We start from the raw sequence: 18,816 nt of genomic DNA, 5'->3' as shown, positions 1-18,816 counted from the left end.
GGCCCAGCGTGAGGCTGCTCCCACCGGCGCAGCGTGAGGCTGCTCCCACCGGCGCAGCGTGAGGCTGCTCCCACCGGCCCAGCGTGAGGCTGACCCCACCGGCGCAGCGTGAGGCTGCTCCCACCGGCGCAGCGTGAGGCTGCTCCCACCGGCGCAGCGTGAGGCTGCTCCCACCGGCCCAGCGTGAGGCTGACCCCACCGGCCCAGCGTGAGGCTGACCCCACCGGCGCAGCGTGAGGCTGACCCCACCGGCCCAGCGTGAGGCTGCTCCGCCCGCCCAGCGTGAGGCTGCTCCCACCGGCCCAGCGTGAGGCTGCTCCCACCGGCCCAGCGTGAGGCTGCTCCGCCCGCCCAGCGTGAGGCTGCTCCCACCGGCCCAGCGTGAGGCTGACCCCACCGGCGCAGCGTGAGGCTGACCCCACCGGCGCAGCGTGAGGCTGCTCCCACCGGCGCAGCGTGAGGCTGCTCCCACCGGCCCAGCGTGAGGCTGCTCCCACCGGCGCAGCGTGAGGCTGCTCCCACCGGCCCAGCGTGAGGCTGCTCCCACCGGCGCAGCGTGAGGCTGACCCCACCGGCCCAGCGTGAGGCTGACCCCACCGGCCCAGCGTGAGGCTGACCCCACCGGCCCAGCGTGAGGCTGCTCCCACCGGCGCAGCGTGAGGCTGCTCCCACCGGCCCAGCGTGAGGCTGCTCCCACCGGCGCAGCGTGAGGCTGCTCCCACCGGCCCAGCGTGAGGCTGCTCCCCCCGCCCAGCGTGAGGCTGACCCCACCGGCCCAGCGTGAGGCTGACCCCACCGGCCCAGCGTGAGGCTGCTCCCACCGGCCCAGCGTGAGGCTGACCCCACCGGCCCAGCGTGAGGCTGCTCCCACCGGCCCAGCGTGAGGCTGCTCCCACCGGCGCAGCGTGAGGCTGCTCCCACCGGCCCAGCGTGAGGCTGCTCCCACCGGCCCAGCGTGAGGCTGCTCCCACCGGCCCAGCGTGAGGCTGACCCCACCGGCCCAGCGTGAGGCTGCTCCCACCGGCGCAGCGTGAGGCTGCTCCCACCGGCGCAGCGTGAGGCTGCTCCCACCGGCCCAGCGTGAGGCTGACCCCACCGGCGCAGCGTGAGGCTGCTCCCACCGGCGCAGCGTGAGGCTGCTCCCACCGGCGCAGCGTGAGGCTGACCCCACCGGCGCAGCGTGAGGCTGCTCCCACCGGCCCAGCGTGAGGCTGCTCCCACCGGCCCAGCGTGAGGCTGCTCCCACCGGCCCAGCGTGAGGCTGCTCCCACCGGCCCAGCGTGAGGCTGCTCCCACCGGCGCAGCGTGAGGCTGACCCCACCGGCCCAGCGTGAGGCTGACCCCACCGGCGCAGCGTGAGGCTGCTCCCACCGGCCCAGCGTGAGGCTGCTCCCACCGGCCCAGCGGGAGGCTGACCCCACCGGCCCAGCGTGAGGCTGACCCCACCGGCCCAGCGTGAGGCTGCTCCCACCGGCCCAGCGTGAGGCTGACCCCACCGGCCCAGCGTGAGGCTGCTCCCACCGGCCCAGCGTGAGGCTGCTCCCACCGGCCCAGCGTGAGGCTGCTCCCACCGGCGCAGCGTGAGGCTGACCCCACCGGCCCAGCGGGAGGCTGCTCCCACCGGCCCAGCGTGAGGCTGACCCCACCGGCCCAGCGTGAGGCTGACCCCACCGGCCCAGCGTGAGGCTGACCCCACCGGCCCAGCGTGAGGCTGACCCCACCGGCCCGGCGTGAGGCTGCTCCCACCGGCCCAGCGTGAGGCTGCTCCGCCCGCCCAGCGTGAGGCTGCTCCCACCGGCCCAGCGTGAGGCTGCTCCCACCGGCCCAGCGTGAGGCTGCTCCCACCGGCCCAGCGTGAGGCTGCTCCCACCGGCGCAGCGTGAGGCTGCTCCCACCGGCCCAGCGTGAGGCTGACCCCACCGGCCCAGCGTGAGGCTGACCCCACCGGCCCAGCGTGAGGCTGCTCCCACCGGCCCAGCGTGAGGCTGACCCCACCGGCGCAGCGTGAGGCTGCTCCCACCGGCCCAGCGTGAGGCTGACCCCACCGCCCAGCGTGAGGCTGCTCCCACCATCCCAGCGTGAGGCTGCTCCCACCGGCGCAGCGTGAGGCTGCTCCCACCGGCCCAGCGTGAGGCTGACCCCACCGGCGCAGCGTGAGGCTGCTCCCACCGGCCCAGCGTGAGACTGCTCCCACCGGCCCAGCGTGAGGCTGCTCCCACCGGCCCAGCGTGAGGCTGCTCCCACCGGCCCAGCGTGAGGCTGCTCCCACCGGGGCAGTGTGAGGCTGCTCCCACCGGCTCAGCGTGAGGCTGCTCCCACCGGCCCAGCGTGAGGCTGACCCCACCGGCCTAGCGTGAGGCTGCTCCCACCGGCGCAGCGTGAGGCTGCTCCCACCGGCCCAGCGTGAGGCTGACCCCACCGGCCCAGCGTGAGGCTGACCCCACCGGCGCAGCGTGAGGCTGACCCCACCGGCCCAGCGTGAGGCTGCTCCGCCCGCCCAGCGTGAGGCTGCTCCCACCGGCCCAGCGTGAGGCTGCTCCCACCGGCGCAGCGTGAGGCTGCTCCCACCGGCCCAGCGTGAGGCTGCTCCCACCGGCCCAGCGTGAGGCTGCTCCGCCCGCCCAGCGTGAGGCTGCTCCCACCGGCCCAGCGTGAGGCTGACCCCACCGGCGCAGCGTGAGGCTGACCCCACCGGCGCAGCGTGAGGCTGCTCCCACCGGCGCAGCGTGAGGCTGCTCCCACCGGCCCAGCGTGAGGCTGCTCCCACCGGCCCAGCGTGAGGCTGACCCCACCGGCGCAGCGTGAGGCTGCTCCCACCGGCGCAGCGTGAGGCTGCTCCCACCGGCCCAGCGTGAGGCTGCTCCCACCGGCGCAGCGTGAGGCTGACCCCACCGGCCCAGCGTGAGGCTGACCCCACCGGCCCAGCGTGAGGCTGACCCCACCGGCCCAGCGTGAGGCTGCTCCCACCGGCCCAGCGTGAGGCTGCTCCCACCGGCCCAGCGTGAGGCTGACCCCACCGGCCCAGCGTGAGGCTGCTCCCACCGGCGCAGCGTGAGGCTGCTCCCACCGGCGCAGCGTGAGGCTGCTCCCACCGGCCCAGCGTGAGGCTGCTCCGCCCGCCCAGCGTGAGGCTGACCCCACCGGCCCAGCGTGAGGCTGACCCCACCGGCCCAGCGTGAGGCTGCCCCCACCGGCCCAGCGTGAGGCTGACCCCACCGGCCCAGCGTGAGGCTGACCCCACCGGCCCAGCGTGAGGCTGACCCCACCGGCCCAGCGTGAGGCTGACCCCACCGGCCCAGCGTGAGGCTGCTCCCACCGGCCCAGCGTGAGGCTGACCCCACCGGCCCAGCGTGAGGCTGCTCCCACCGGCGCAGCGTGAGGCTGCTCCCACCGGCCCAGCGTGAGGCTGCTCCGCCCGCCCAGCGTGAGGCTGACCCCACCGGCCCAGCGTGAGGCTGACCCCACCGGCGCAGCGTGAGGCTGCTCCCACCGGCGCAGCGTGAGGCTGCTCCGCCCGGCCCAGCGTGAGGCTGACCCCACCGGCCCAGCGTGAGGCTGCTCCCACCGGCCCAGCGTGAGGCTGACCCCACCGGCCCAGCGTGAGGCTGCTCCCACCGGCCCAGCGTGAGGCTGCTCCCACCGGCCCAGCGTGAGGCTGACCCCACCGGCCCAGCGTGAGGCTGCTCCGCCCACCCAGCGTGAGGCTGCCCCCACCGGCCCAGCGTGAGGCTGACCCCACCGGCGCAGCGTGAGGCTGCTCCCACCGGCCCAGCGTGAGGCTGACCCCACCGGCCCAGCGTGAGGCTGCTCCCACCGGCGCAGCGTGAGGCTGCTCCCACCGGCCCAGCGTGAGGCTGACCGCACCGGCCCAGCGTGAGGCTGACCCCACCGGCCCAGCGTGAGGCTGACCCCACCGGCCCAGCGTGAGGCTGCCCCCACCGGCCCAGCGTGAGGCTGCCCCCACCGGCCCAGCGTGAGGCTGCTCCCACCGGCGCAGCGTGAGGCTGCTCCCACCGGCCCAGCGTGAGGCTGCTCCCACCGGCGCAGCGTGAGGCTGCTCCCACCGGCGCAGCGTGAGGCTGCTCCCACCGGCGCAGCGTGAGGCTGCTCCCACCGGCCCAGCGTGAGGCTGACCCCACCGGCCCAGCGTGAGGCTGCTCCCACCGGCCCAGCGTGAGGCTGCTCCGCCCACCCAGCGTGAGGCTGCTCCCACCGGCCCAGCGTGAGGCTGACCCCACCGGCCCAGCGTGAGGCTGCTCCCACCGGCCCAGCGTGAGGCTGCTCCCACCGGCCCAGCGTGAGGCTGCTCCCACCGGCCCAGCGTGAGGCTGACCCCACCGGCCCAGCGTGAGGCTGACCCCACCGGCCCAGCGTGAGGCTGACCCCACCGGCCCAGCGTGAGGCTGCTCCACCGGCCCAGCGTGAGGCTGACCCCACCGGCCCAGCGTGAGGCTGCTCCCACCGGCGCAGCGTGAGGCTGCTCCCACCGGCCCAGCGTGAGGCTGCTCCGCCCGCCCAGCGTGAGGCTGACCCCGCCGGCCCAGCGTGAGGCTGACCCCACCGGCGCAGCGTGAGGCTGCTCCCACCGGCGCAGCGTGAGGCTGCTCCGCCCGGCCCAGCGTGAGGCTGACCCCACCGGCCCAGCGTGAGGCTGCTCCCACCGGCCCAGCGTGAGGCTGACCCCACCGGCCCAGCGTGAGGCTGACCCCACCGGCGCAGCGTGAGGCTGCTCCCACCGGCCCAGCGTGAGGCTGCTCCCACCGGCCCAGCGTGAGGCTGACCCCACCGGCCCAGCGTGAGGCTGCTCCGCCCACCCAGCGTGAGGCTGACCCCACCGGCCCAGCGTGAGGCTGACCCCACCGGCCCAGCGTGAGGCTGACCCCACCGGCCCAGCGTGAGGCTGCTCCCACCGGCCCAGCGTGAGGCTGCTCCCACCGGCCCAGCGTGAGGCTGCTCCGCCCGCCCAGCGTGAGGCTGACCCCACCGGCCCAGCGTGAGGCTGCTCCCACCGGCCCAGCGTGAGGCTGCTCCCACCGGCCCAGCGTGAGGCTGCTCCCACCGGCCCAGCGTGAGGCTGCTCCCACCGGCGCAGCGGGAGGCTGCTCCCACCGGCGCAGCGTGAGGCTGCTCCCACCGGCCCAGCGTGAGGCTGACCCCACCGGCCCAGCGTGAGGCTGCTCCCACCGGCCCAGCGTGAGGCTGCTCCCACCGGCCCAGCGTGAGGCTGCTCCCACCGGCGCAGCGTGAGGCTGCTCCCACCGGCCCAGCGTGAGGCTGCTCCCACCGGCGCAGCGTGAGGCTGCTCCCACCGGCCCAGCGTGAGGCTGACCCCACCGGCCCAGCGTGAGGCTGACCCCACCGGCCCAGCGTGAGGCTGCTCCCACCGGCCCAGCGTGAGGCTGCTCCCACCGGCGCAGCGTGAGGCTGCTCCCAGCGGCCCAGCGTGAGGCTGACCCCACCGGCCCAGCGTGAGGCTGACCCCACCGGCACAGCGTGAGGCTGCTCCGCCCGCCCAGCGTGAGGCTGCTCCGCCCGCCCAGCGTGAGGCTGCTCCCACCGGCCCAGCGTGAGGCTGCTCCCACCGGCGCAGCGTGAGGCTGCTCCCACCGGCCCAGCGTGAGGCTGACCGCACCGGCCCAGCGTGAGGCTGACCCCACCGGCCCAGCGTGAGGCTGACCCCACCGGCCCAGCGTGAGGCTGACCCCACCGGCCCAGCGTGAGGCTGCTCCCACCGGCCCAGCGTGAGGCTGCTCCCACCGGCGCAGCGTGAGGCTGCTCCCACCGGCCCAGCGTGAGGCTGCTCCCACCGGCGCAGCGTGAGGCTGCTCCCACCGGCGCAGCGTGAGGCTGCTCCCACCGGCGCAGCGTGAGGCTGCTCCCACCGGCCCAGCGTGAGGCTGCTCCCACCGGCCCAGCGTGAGGCTGCTCCCACCGGCCCAGCGTGAGGCTGCTCCCACCGGCCCAGCGTGAGGCTGACCCCACCGGCCCAGCGTGAGGCTGACCCCACCGGCCCAGCGTGAGGCTGACCCCACCGGCCCAGCGTGAGGCTGCTCCCACCGGCCCAGCGTGAGGCTGACCCCACCGGCCCAGCGTGAGGCTGCTCCCACCGGCCCAGCGTGAGGCTGACCCCACCGGCCCAGCGTGAGGCTGCTCCCACCGGCCCAGCGTGAGGCTGCTCCCACCGGCCCAGCGTGAGGCTGCTCCCACCGGCGCAGCGTGAGGCTGACCCCACCGGCGCAGCGTGAGGCTGCTCCCACCGGCCCAGCGTGAGGCTGCTCCGCCCGCCCAGCGTGAGGCTGACCCCACCGGCCCAGCGTGAGGCTGACCCCACCGGCGCAGCGTGAGGCTGCTCCCACCGGCGCAGCGTGAGGCTGCTCCGCCCGGCCCAGCGTGAGGCTGACCCCACCGGCCCAGCGTGAGGCTGCTCCCACCGGCCCAGCGTGAGGCTGACCCCACCGGCCCAGCGTGAGGCTGACCCCACCGGCCCGGCGTGAGGCTGACCCCACCGGCCCGGCGTGAGGCTGACCCCACCGGCCCGGCGTGAGGCTGCTCCCACCGGCGCAGCGTGAGGCTGCTCCCACCGGCCCAGCGTGAGGCTGACCCCACCGGCCCAGCGTGAGGCTGACCCCACCGGCCCAGCGTGAGGCTGACCCCACCGGCCCAGCGTGAGGCTGACCCCACCGGCCCAGCGTGAGGCTGACCCCACCGGCCCAGCGTGAGGCTGCTCCCACCGGCCCAGCGTGAGGCTGACCCCACCGGCCCAGCGTGAGGCTGACCCCACCGGCCCAGCGTGAGGCTGACCCCACCGGCCCAGCGTGAGGCTGCTCCCACCGGCCCAGCGTGAGGCTGACCCCACCGGCCCAGCGTGAGGCTGACCCCACCGGCCCAGCGTGAGGCTGCTCCCACCGGCCCAGCGTGAGGCTGCTCCCACCGGCCCAGCGTGAGGCTGCTCCCACCGGCGCAGCGTGAGGCTGCTCCCACCGGCGCAGCGTGAGGCTGCTCCCACCGGCCCAGCGTGAGGCTGACCCCACCGGCCCAGCGTGAGGCTGCTCCCACCGGCCCAGCGTGAGGCTGACCCCACCGGCCCAGCGTGAGGCTGCTCCGCCCACCCAGCGTGTGGCTGCTCCCACCGGCGCAGCGTGAGGCTGCTCCCACCGGCCCAGCGTGAGGCTGCTCCCACCGGCCCGGCGTGAGGCTGCTCCCACCGGCCCGGCGTGAGGCTGCTCCCACCGGCCCAGCGTGAGGCTGACCCCACCGGCGCAGCGTGAGGCTGCTCCCACCGGCCCAGCGTGAGGCTGCTCCCACCGGCCCAGCGTGAGGCTGCTCCCACCGGCCCAGCGTGAGGCTGCTCCCACCGGCCCAGCGTGAGGCTGACCCCACCGGCGCAGCGTGAGGCTGCTCCCACCGGCCCAGCGTGAGGCTGCTCCCGCCGGCCCAGGGTGAGGCTGCTCCCACCGGCCCAGCGTGAGGCTGCTCCCACCGGCCCAGCGTGAGGCTGACCCCACCAGCCCAGCGTGAGGCTGACCCCACCGGCCCAGCGTGAGGCTGACCCCACCGGCGCAGTGGGAGGCTGACGCGAATCAGTCTGGTTTCCAAAAACGGAAGCAAATGAGAGGATCACGCCGGGGGGCTCGGAATCCATTGAAGCCGGTGACAGGGCAGCTGGCTACCGTTGACTGTTCTATTTATTTTGTACACCCAGTATTTGTTTCTCTCAGCCAGGTTCCTGATTTTGCTTTCTTCTTAATTAAAATATATCTCTCACTTGGTGGTTCATTCCCTCAGTTTATCAACCTCCCTCACCAGAACAAACGGCAGACCTCAAGCTTGTTCTGGTTTCTTCATCTACCAATGTGATCATTTAGCTCATTCTCTGACAGAGAAAACAAACAAATTAGTGCACACTCGAGTGGAACTTACAGTGAACTTGCAGAGTCACAGAGGAGTTTGCGATTGGTTTTGTGCTGTTCAAGCCCAGGTCCACTTCTGCCAAGCAGGTGTACTCCTGTCCATCATCTGACACACTTGCAGTGAAACTGAAGACATTCCTCAATCTTAGATCTTCATCAGGGAGACCTGGTTTTCCTGTGGAATTAATCTGAACAATCTCACTCCCTCTCAGCCATGTGAGGATGAGTTTATTGTTTGGATAGACCCTCGGACCAATGCACTCCAGACTATACGTTCTGTTAACTTCCAGCACTTCCGGAGCTGAAGTTATGTTTATCTCTCGATCTGTTAATGGAGAATGATTAAAATAAAGGATGGAATTTTACCCATTGATGGAATTTTCTGTTCCGGCCAAATTCAATGGAGTTTTGAACGGCTCGTCCCATTTTACAGCCCCACAGTTACAGCCATTTGTCTGTAAATCTCTGCCCACAGAATCAGTCACATCTGCCTTCGCTTTCTCAAGTAATACATTCCCATCCAATCTGCACCTATAAACAATTAGCAGCAAGAATGTCAACCTTTAGCAACCTTTTGTAAATGTCTAACCAATCAGCAGCGAGATTTTCCTCTAATCTATACAAACTAACTCTCTGCTCGCTCCACCATGTACATCGTATGGAGAACAACAGTTTACTCCAAGCCCTCTGTAATTGGCCACTGAGTCACAACCTCCTGGGCATCCATATCTCCTCGATAAGGAGCCCTGCCAGTGAGATATCGAAATGGTGGAACTGACCCAAAGTCAGACACAATCTGATTATCATTAAAGACTTTTCCCTGGCACCACCCTCCTTTAATGTCAGGTAAGCAAATATGTTAGAGCAAGCCGTTTCACTTACTGTATACTGTGACCACCTTTTTCTCCTCATTTGAGCGATGATTCTGTGATTCACAGATCACATTACATGGTGCTGTAAAATCCCATGCCTGCACACTCGGGAAATAGTCTGTGATCCAATTACTGCCAGTTGTTCTGTTAGGATGTATCCCTGGTTTATATTCCACGTTGATTATTGGGTCTGGACATGTCGTAGTGCAATTCATCTCTAAAGAATCTCCAAATTCCACAGCTGGGGGGTTTATGTTGATCCTGATCTCAAATCCAGTTACAATTGCTGCCAAGGAAACAAATCACAATAGATGAAGGAAAAGGAAATACATTTAATTTCAACACTCACCAGTTAACTCCCCACAGTAACTACAGTTTCAGTTTGAAACCGTGCACTGTTACAGTGGGAAACACACGGAAATTAAAACTGGATCTGCAAAGAAAATAACAGGCGGTGGCTAAGAATTCAAATCCACGAACTGCTTTGAAAAACTGAGACTAATAAATGTGTGTTTGCCTATTGATAGATTTTAAACTTCCTTTAACTGTATAAAGAGGTGTAAATGGCAGAAGTCTTCGTTCTGCCTTGTGTTCAATAAGCAGCATTAGAAATACCAAATAATGAGCCAGCCATGACTGCAACATGGAAGAGAAACAGTAACATTGTGAAGTTCATTAGATAGGTTCAAATGAAAAGAAACCTTTAGTTAGTCAAATTATTTTTTACATTTTTATATCTGAATATCTCTACAACACAATCAAAATACAACTAATTTCAATATTGTAAATACTTTATGGCAGGGGTGGGCAAACTTTTCCGTGCAAGGGCCACATTCAGAAATTCACAATTCACAAAGGGCCGCATAGTATATTAAGTAAAATAATTACTTCACCCGGTTATGACTCTGGGCGCCTCATATAGAACATAGAACAGTACAGCACAGAACAGGCCCTTCGGCCCTCGACGTTGTGCCGAGCAATGATCACCCTGCTCAAGTCAACGTATCCACCCTATACCAGTAAGTAACCCAACAGCCCCCCCCCTCCATTAACCTTAAAAAAAATTTTTTTTAAAAAAAACATTTAAAAAAAAAAATTTATTTATTTTTTTTTAATGACTTGGTGGGCCGCAGAAATACCTTTGGCGGGCCGCATGCGGCCCGCGGGCCGTAGTTTGCCCACCCCTGCTTTATGGACTATCTTATTACAAATGGAACAGGAAACATCGCGGACACGGCAGTTACATCCTTGGCCGCTGTCAAATATCAGAGATATTTAAGGGAGTCCAGTAACTACAGGGTTGGCATCTCAGGGACAAGGGCAGCATGAGGGCACAGTGGTTAGCACTGCTGCCTCATAGTGCCAAGAACCAGGGTTCAATTTGGCCTTGGGTCACTGTGTGGAGTTTGCACTTTCTTCCCGTGTGTGCGTGGGTTTCCTCCCGGTGCTCCGCTCTCCTCCCATAGTCCAAAGAACTGCAGTTTAGGTCGATTGGCCATGCTAAATTGTCCCTTGGTGTCCAGGGATGTGCAGGCTAGATGGGGTTACAGGGATCGGGCAGGGGTGTGGGCCTAGGTCATGTACTCTTTGAGGGTCGGCGCAGACTTGATGGGCCAAATGGCCTCCTTCTGCACTGTAGCAATCCGATGGTTCTATGGTACTCCCACATGGCCTGGCTGATGACATCTGTACCGAGGTGGCAGAATGGAGCAGAGACACCGTGACTCCTGCTGCGACTCGCACTTTGGTAGAGCAGACAATTGGCATCCTGAAGATGTGGTTCTGATGCCTGCACCAGTCAGGTGGAGCTGCCAATATCGCCCCCAGAGGGTAGTGCATATTATAGTTGTGTGCTGCGCACTCCACAATATGATGATGCTGTGGGGCGAGGAGCTGGCAGAGGAACAGATGGATGAGCGGCATATCTCCTCTAATGAGTTAGGGCCCGAATCAGGGGGAGAATTCAGGATGCCTTGGTCACCTCCTGCTTCAAAGATGACCAGGATTAGGCTGGACACTAAAGTTGGATCACGGGAGATAGCCGTTCCTGAGAGAGTGGCGGCAATGTGACGCCAACTATGATATTGCTCCTGTCATGGGCAGGGTGCGGTGGCCCATGGTGCACATGATGCAGGAGGATCATAATGACTTACAGTGAGGGCAGAACATTGGTCCTCCCCTCACAGAGTGAGTGTGAATGTCAGACTCCTATCTAGCTGAAGGCAGATCAACAACTCCCAGTGACCCGAGTAATATCAGGGCAATGACAGGTGGGCAGAATCATCTCTCCTGATGCAGGTTCCTCTTTAGGGGTGCCAAGAGGATCTGTGTGACTGCTGCCAGAGGAACGGCTCTCACAGGGGTAAATCCACTTGGGTTCCTTTAGCTAACATCTGACCAGGGTGAAACTGCCATGATTGTGTCCTGTTCATGTGAGGGAAGGTCAGCCACTGAGCTGACATCTTCGCAGCCAGGAAATGGATGCAGCATCCAGCATTTAAGTGTTGGATGGACGCCGTTGTGTATGCATTCAGTTACGGAGCAATGGAATGATAGCAGGGAGGCAATCAGAGGATGTAAGAATTTACGTGTAATAAATTACAGAGGTGTTCACATACTAACATGAGTGTTTGTTATGTACAAGTGGAGAACAACACCCGTGTCTACACTGTGTAATGATAGTTCCTTTACCTTCCTAACCTGACGCTACGTCTTGATGTTCCCCCAGGATCCACAGCTGAGGTACAAGTGGACTGCTGTCTGCCATGCTCTTTGTGATGACCTTGGCGGGCGTCCTCTGGAAAGCTGAGATCTGGATAGCTTCAGCCTGCTTAGCGTCAGTCACATCAAGAGGTGAGTCAGATGGGCTGGACACCCCCCAGCATCTCCTGGGTGGGCTATTCTCTTCCCAATGGGTGCTTGGGGGCCCCTGGGATAGGGAGCAGCTGGAATGAGATCCAGAAGCCCCGCTGTCCTCTGACCCTGGCCATCGTGGAGACCCACAAGTGCCTGCACCATGGAGTTGATGACCTGAACCATAGAGTTTATGTCTTGTGCCATGCAGTCCCCCACCATGGAGTGAACATCCTGCATCAAGGTCTGCACCGCAGCCCCCAACCTCACAGTGTTGGCCTGGTTGCCTTGGAGTTTCAGCATGATCTCCTCGGACATAAGGCAATAGATCTTCTCCAGTTGGTCCTGCAATCCAAGGAGGGAAGCTGACATCTCTTCCTTTTTTCCTGATCTTGCCACTGTTGCTCCAGCAGCTGAGGGACGACCGAGTCAAGGGCCTAGTCATCTGACTGTGGCTCAGCAGCGTCCTGGCCTCCAGCAGTTCCCTGAGAGCCAGGTCCTGGGACGAACCTGCCTCCGCCTGTTTTAGGCCATCGGGTGTAAATACCTAAATTCACTTTGTTATTTAATTATCTAAAGAGGTTCCTCACTTTAAACAATGCATTGGACTACCTCCTTTTGTGGTCTCAAATAACCACACTTCTTTATTGTGAGCCAGCTTGTCCTGCAAAGAGATGGTGATAGAGTAAACAGGAAGCGTGCTGGGTCAGACCTGCAGGATAGCTGGCATGTGTGTTTGGTGAGTTAGAGCTGCGATTTGATGGGGTGAGGAGCCACAGGGGAGATGAGGGATTGTGCCTACTCCTGCTCCTTCTTTGTACTTTCATCATACAACATTGTTAAGACAGAGCTGCATAGATTCTTGGTAAGCGAGGGCATCGAATGTCATTGGGGGTAGATGGGAATGTGGAACTCGAAACGCAAACAGAAAAACTTTGATCTTGTTGAATGATGGAGCATGCTTGAGGGACAGAATGGAAGACTTCTGTTTCCATTTTATCTGTTCATATGACCTGGGTGTATTTGAGCATATTTCACTGAAAGTGGCAGGTTGAGCGGGGGGGGGGGATTAATAAAGTAGACCTAAAGTATTTGTTTTTATTAATAGGGGTATAGACTACAAGAGCAAGGAGGTTATGTTGAACTTGTACAAGTTTGAGTATTGAGCCCAGTTCTGGGCGCCGCACTTCAAGAAAGATGTGAAAACATTGGCGGGAGTTCAGAAAAGATTCACAAGAAGGTTCCGGGGATAAGGAAGGTCAATTCTGAAGATTGATTTGGGAATTGGAACTGTTTTCCTTGGAGAAGAGAAGGCTGCGAGAGCTGATAGAGGTATATTTAATAAGAACACGGGGAGTAAGAATGAAGAATTTTGGTTTATTTACAGTTCCGTTATATAAAACTCCCGGTAGATCCCTACCGGATCTCTCCACGGTCGGTGCCTTACTGACCGACCTTCTATACACAAAGCTGAATGGAGTTCCCCCGCCCCTCAGCGGGGAAGCACGTACCCTGTGAGAACCACGGGGAAGATAATCATTGCCACCCTGTACGTCCCGTGTGGGACTACGATCTGAAAAGGAAGAATGTGCAGGGCTATGGGGAGAAGGCTGGGGAGTGGTACGAGGTGACTTGCTGATTCCATAAGAAATCGGAACAGGAGGAGGCCATTCAGCTCTTCGATTCTGCTCTGCCATTTAATAATATCATGGCATATCCCGTACCAGCCTCCCCGGACAGGCGCCGGAATGTGGCGACTAGGGGCTTTTCACAGTAACTTCATTGAAGCCTACTCGTGACAATAAGCGATTTTCATTTCATTTTCATATCTAACACTCACCAAGTCCACTTTGCTGCCTTCTCTCCGTAACCCACCATTCCCCCAACTGATTCAAAACCTGTCGATCTCAGCCTTGAAACTGTTCAAGGTCTCGGCCTCCACCCCTTCCTGGAGTAAAAATTCCAGCAGTTCACCACTCAGAGAGGATATTCTTCCTCAAATCTATCTCAAATCAGCACTCCCTTAATCTGCAACTATGTCCTTTAGCCCTACACTCTCCCAAGAGTGGAAATATCCTCCCAACATTTACCCTGGCTAAACACTGAAGAATTTTCTCGGCTGGAATCTCCGTCAGTGGGATCCTCTGTTTCGCCGGCAGCGCACCCACACCCGCGGATTCCCCCACGGCTTGGGGGTGCCCACAATGGGTAACTCCATTGGCTGGCTCCAACCACGGAGAATCCCGCACCACACCAGATAACTCCTGCAGTGGGACGGAGAATCCCACCCTATATGTTTCAATCAGATCACCTCTCATTCCTCTGAACCCCAAGGAGCGCAGACCCAACCTGTTTAATCGTTCCTCATGTGGCAGTCCCTCCATACCCGGGGTCATCCGAGGAAACCTCTGTACTGCCTCCAATGATGTATCTTTCCTAAATAATGGGACCAAAACGGTGTTCACTTTTCTACATGTGGTCTCACTGGTACCTTGTACAGTTGCAGCAACACCTTTACTTTTATACTCCAGCCGATTTGAAATGAAAGCCAGCATTCCATTTGCCTCCCCGATTACCTTCTGCACCTGTCCTTTCTGGGTTTCATGAACAAGTTCCTTTGTGCTGAATGCCCTCCTTCTGCACTGATGGATTCCATGATTCTATGACAATATCCTCAAAATTGGGAGGACCGTAAATCAAGATCTGCCCTGCAGTGTAGACCTGAGGCTGGCATAGGGAAATGATGATGTCTGCATACTTTGAAGAATGATGTATCTCAGTTTGGAAACCATAAGACATAGGAGCAGAATTAGGCCACTCGGCCCATCGAGTCTGCTCCGCCATTCAATCATGGCAGATATTTTCTCATCCCCATTCTCCTGCCTTCTCCCCATAACCCCTGATCCCCTCATTGATCAAGTACCTATCTATCTCTGTCTTAAAGACACTCAGTGATTTGGCCTCCCCAGCCTTCTGCGGCAAAGAGTTCCACAGATTCACCACCCTCTGGCTGAAGAAATTCCTCCTCATCTCTGTTTTAAAGGATCGTCCCTTTAGTCTGAGGCTGTGTCCTCTGGATCTAGTTTTTCCTACAAGTGTAAACATCCTCTCCACGTCCACTCTATCCAGGCCTCGCAGTATCCTGTAAGTTTCAATAAGATCCCCCCTCATCCTTCTAAACTCCCATCGAACACAGACCCAGAGTCCTCAAACCGTTCCTCATACAACAAGCTCTTCATTCCAGGGATCATTCTTGTGAACCTCCTCTGGACCCTTTCCAAGGCCCCAGCACATCCTTCCTTAGATACGGGGCCCAAAACTGCTCACAATACTCCAAATGGGGTCTGACCAGAGCCTTATACAGCCTCAGAAGTACATCCCTGGTCTTGTATTCTAGCCCTCTCGACATGAATGCTAACATTGCATTTGCCTTCTTAACTGTCGACTGAACCTTTAGAGAATTGTGAACAAAGACTGCCAAGTCCCTTTGTGCTTCTGATTTCCTAAGTATCTTGGAAACAACACATACTTGCATTTATATTGGATAAAAGCAATACTGCGGATCCTGGATGTGAAACCAAATGAGAAAATGCTGGAAAATCTCAGCAGCTCTAGCAGCATCGGAACTTTGAGAAAGGGTCACCTTGCTCTTTTCTCTCCCGACAAGATGGTGCCAGGCTTGCTGAGATTTTCCAGCATTTTCTCTTTTGGCTTGCATTTATATTATTTACTTGCCTACCATGAGAAATGTGACAGGGGTGCTGTGGAGGACACAGCAGAATTGGACACTGAATAATAATTCCATTACACAGAAGGGACAGGAACCGAATGTCGGGCTGGATGTTAATGAGCTGCCCAGAGCTGTGGATGGGTGTGGAACCTCCACTCAGGGGATCTGCCCCAAGTTTCCCCACTGCAATGGAGCCAGCACCAACATTGCTGCTGTCAAATCCATCGCTTGTCATTAACTAGAAACTTACAGAGAAATGCCCTCTGCTCGGCGTGTTTTACACACAACAGGAAGTGTCAAAGTCACAAAGTGAAGCTTTCAGACGGCGTTGAGCCCTGCCCTCGGTCTCCTTTGTGGAACTTTATCGCTGAATGTTTTTAGAAAGAAGCCAGACATCCCCAGAGTCATAGTTACCAGAATAGGAGAGTGTAAAATATCCACCAGATTAACTCAGGCAAAGGTGGAACTGGAGTCACTCTGAATATAATATCAACAGCAATTGACTTTGTTTAATTCAGCCTACCTGTTATACTGAAAGTTAGCAGGGAAATGTGAATATATCCCACCGGTGAATTCGGTGTAAAATCCATAACTCGGGAGTTTGCAGAGTGAATGGTTCCTCGCCCTTCCCCAGGCTGGGCTGTGAAAGTGAAACAACTTTTCCTGTCTCTGAGAGATTCCGTTAGAGATCATTATCAAGGAATGCATCACCTTTCCGGGACGTTAATGCGGAGACTCAATGTGAGGAAATTCCAATGGTACTTTCCACTCATTAAACATACACAATAAGCAGGGTTGGAAGGTTTTTTGTTTCGATTTCACGAAAGAGTAGATAGTGTTTTAAGCAATAACAGGAAAAACGTTAAAAAAACATTTTGCCATAAGGAATTTAAAACTTACATTGAGGTTGTGGGGGTCAGACAGGAATGTGCTATGTGAATGTGGGGGTCAGACAGGAATGTGCTATGTGAATGTGGGGGTCAGACAGGAATGTGCTATGTGAATGTGGGGGTCAGACAGGAATGTGCTATGTGAATGTGGGGGTCAGACAGGAATGTGCTATGTGAATGTGGGGGTCAGACAGGAATGTGCTATGTGAATGTGGGGGTCAGACAGGAATGTGCTATGTGAATGTGGGGGTCAGACAGGAATGTGCTATGTGAAAGTGGGGGCCAGACAGGAATGTGCTATATGAAAGTGGGGGTCAGACAGGAATGTGCTACGTCCCAACTTTTTAAGATCCTGGTAGTTGGGTTCAGACTCCTGCCTCTTCGGGACTTCAGGATCTGAGAGCGACTTTTAAACCATTCATCCTGCTAATGAGCTGGAACAGATAAATAGTTAGGTTTGTGGAAGTTCATACACACACTAAACACGAGAAATCAAAGCAGGGGTCTCCCACCAGGCCCTTCACTCCTGTCCCGCCATTCAACCCAATCATAGCTGATCTGTTCCGGCCTCAACTCTGTTTCTGCACCATTACCCCAGAGCCTCGATCTATGGAATATTTATCCACCTCCACCATAAATATTTCTAATGATCCAGCTTCCGCTACCCTCCTGGGCACAGAAATCCAGAGATTCCCGTCCCACCGGGACAGAGAATTCCAGAGATTCCCCATTCCCCGGGACAGAGAATTCCAGAGATTCACCACATTCCGGGACAGAGAAATCCAGAGACTCCCCACCCTCCGGGACAGAGAATTCCAGAGATTCCCCATCCTCCGGGACAGAGAATTCCAGAGATTCCCCATCCTCCGGGACAGAGAATTCCAGAGATTCCCCACCCTCCGGGACAGAGAATTCCAGACATTCCCCACCCTCCGGGGCAGAGAATTCCAGAGATTCCCCACCCTCCGGGACAGAAAATTCCAGATATTCCCCACCCTCCGGGACAGAAAATTCCAGAGATTCCCCACCCTCCGTGACAGAGAATTTCGGACATTCCCCACCCTCCGGGGCACAGAATTCCAGACATTCCCCACCCTCCGGGAGAGAACATTCCAGATATTCCCTACCCTCCGAGAGAGAGAATTCCAGACATTCCCCACCCTCCATGACAGAGAATTCCAGAGATTCCTCACCTTCCGGGAGAGAGAATTCCAGAGATTCCCCACCCTCCATGACAGAGAATTCCAGAGATTCCTCACCCTCCGGGAGAGAGAATTCCAGAGATTCCCCACCCTCCCCGAAAGAGAATTCCAGAGAATCCCCACCCACTGAGAGAAAGAATTCCAGAGATTCCCCACCCTCTGGGACAGAGAATTCCAGAGATTCCCCACCCTCTGGGACAGAGAATTCCAGAGATTTCCCACCCTTCCGGGACAGAGAATTCCAGATATTTCCCACCCTCCGGGACAGAGAATTCCGGAGATTCACCACCCTCTGGGACAGAGAATTCCAGAGATTCCCCATCCTTAGGAAGCTAAGTACACAGCCTTGTGGGGCCTTGGTATTGGGGACTATCGTGGCTAAGGTGTAAGGTTCCCCTGACATTGGCAAGCATTGGGAAATAGAACCCCACCGACAGCGAAGGCTGTACCACTGTGAAACACAAGGCTGGAGAAGCAGGGAAAACCGCCCTATGTTCTCCTCACTCTGTGAGCACAAATCAGAAAGCGATTCCCAATCCTTAGCCGTGCCGTGATTTGCGAGGTTATTCCTACGATCGGGCCGCAATTTTGAGCGAGAGGACCGATAGCGAGGTGCCGCGGCTGCCTCCCCCTACAACACACATCAGCCCCCTACGCAACGCAATTCAGCCCCCCATTCCCCCCACCCCCCCAAGTACAGGGGTGAACTGACCATCCCCCACTGCCCCCCATGAGAGCCCCCCTAAATAAAGATACCCAACACAGAACCCCTAAATAAAGCGATCCCTCACAGAAACCCCCTAAAGAGACACCCCAGCAGAGAGACCCATGTCAAAAGCCCCTCAGAAGTGATACCCCTGTCTGGAACTAGAGAGCGGTCCACACAGAGGCAGTGAAGAAAATCCCTGCTTTAACACTCACCTGGGTAATACACCTGCTGGCTCAAACAGAGTAAGCAACACCTGTCAATTCCTCCAAAGAGAAAACCAGTCAGCTGGGTTTAAACCCCCTCAGATCTTTGATCTGCAAACCATTCGCTCATTTCTCTTGATATTGATTGTACTGGGCTGTGATTTACAACTTCTGCACACCCAGCTGTCATCATTGTTCCATTCAACTCCCTTCATGGTTGAATAACTTTCAAATGGTCAGCTATGAAACTAACAGCAATATTTATAAACATCAAGCTTTGATTGTCAGCTCCTGGACCACTTCAAACAGAGTTAAGTGCTTTCTGTTAGTTTCATACCTGGCCACTTCAAAGTCATTCAACTGTGAAGGTAAAAGGAAACGCGTCAAATAACACAAAAAGACATTCGGCTCTCGCCTTAATGCCGACGATCAAGCAAGTAATTTAGC

At 59.0% G+C, this 18,816-nt stretch overlaps 1 protein-coding gene across 1 annotated transcript in view; it reads right to left on the bottom strand.

The window, feature by feature from the left end:
- Positions 1–18,816, bottom strand: part of LOC119956995 (hemicentin-1-like) — a 339,271-nt gene that overhangs the window by 125,249 nt on the left and 195,206 nt on the right. Inside the window, exons 29-30 of the mRNA XM_038784579.1 lie at positions 8,793–9,068; positions 7,921–8,235 (exon numbers count right to left, since the gene is read on the bottom strand). Of these exons, the coding sequence (XP_038640507.1) occupies positions 7,921–8,235; positions 8,793–9,068 (591 nt within the window). The remainder of the gene's footprint in view (positions 1–7,920; positions 8,236–8,792; positions 9,069–18,816) is intronic.

Source organism: Scyliorhinus canicula, chromosome 25 (assembly GCF_902713615.1).
Source record: "Scyliorhinus canicula chromosome 25, sScyCan1.1, whole genome shotgun sequence".
In the NCBI taxonomy this organism is placed as follows: domain Eukaryota; kingdom Metazoa; phylum Chordata; class Chondrichthyes; order Carcharhiniformes; family Scyliorhinidae; genus Scyliorhinus; species Scyliorhinus canicula.
The sequence above is the reverse complement of the archived record's forward strand: the minus strand, read 5'-3'. Positions and strand labels throughout refer to the sequence as shown.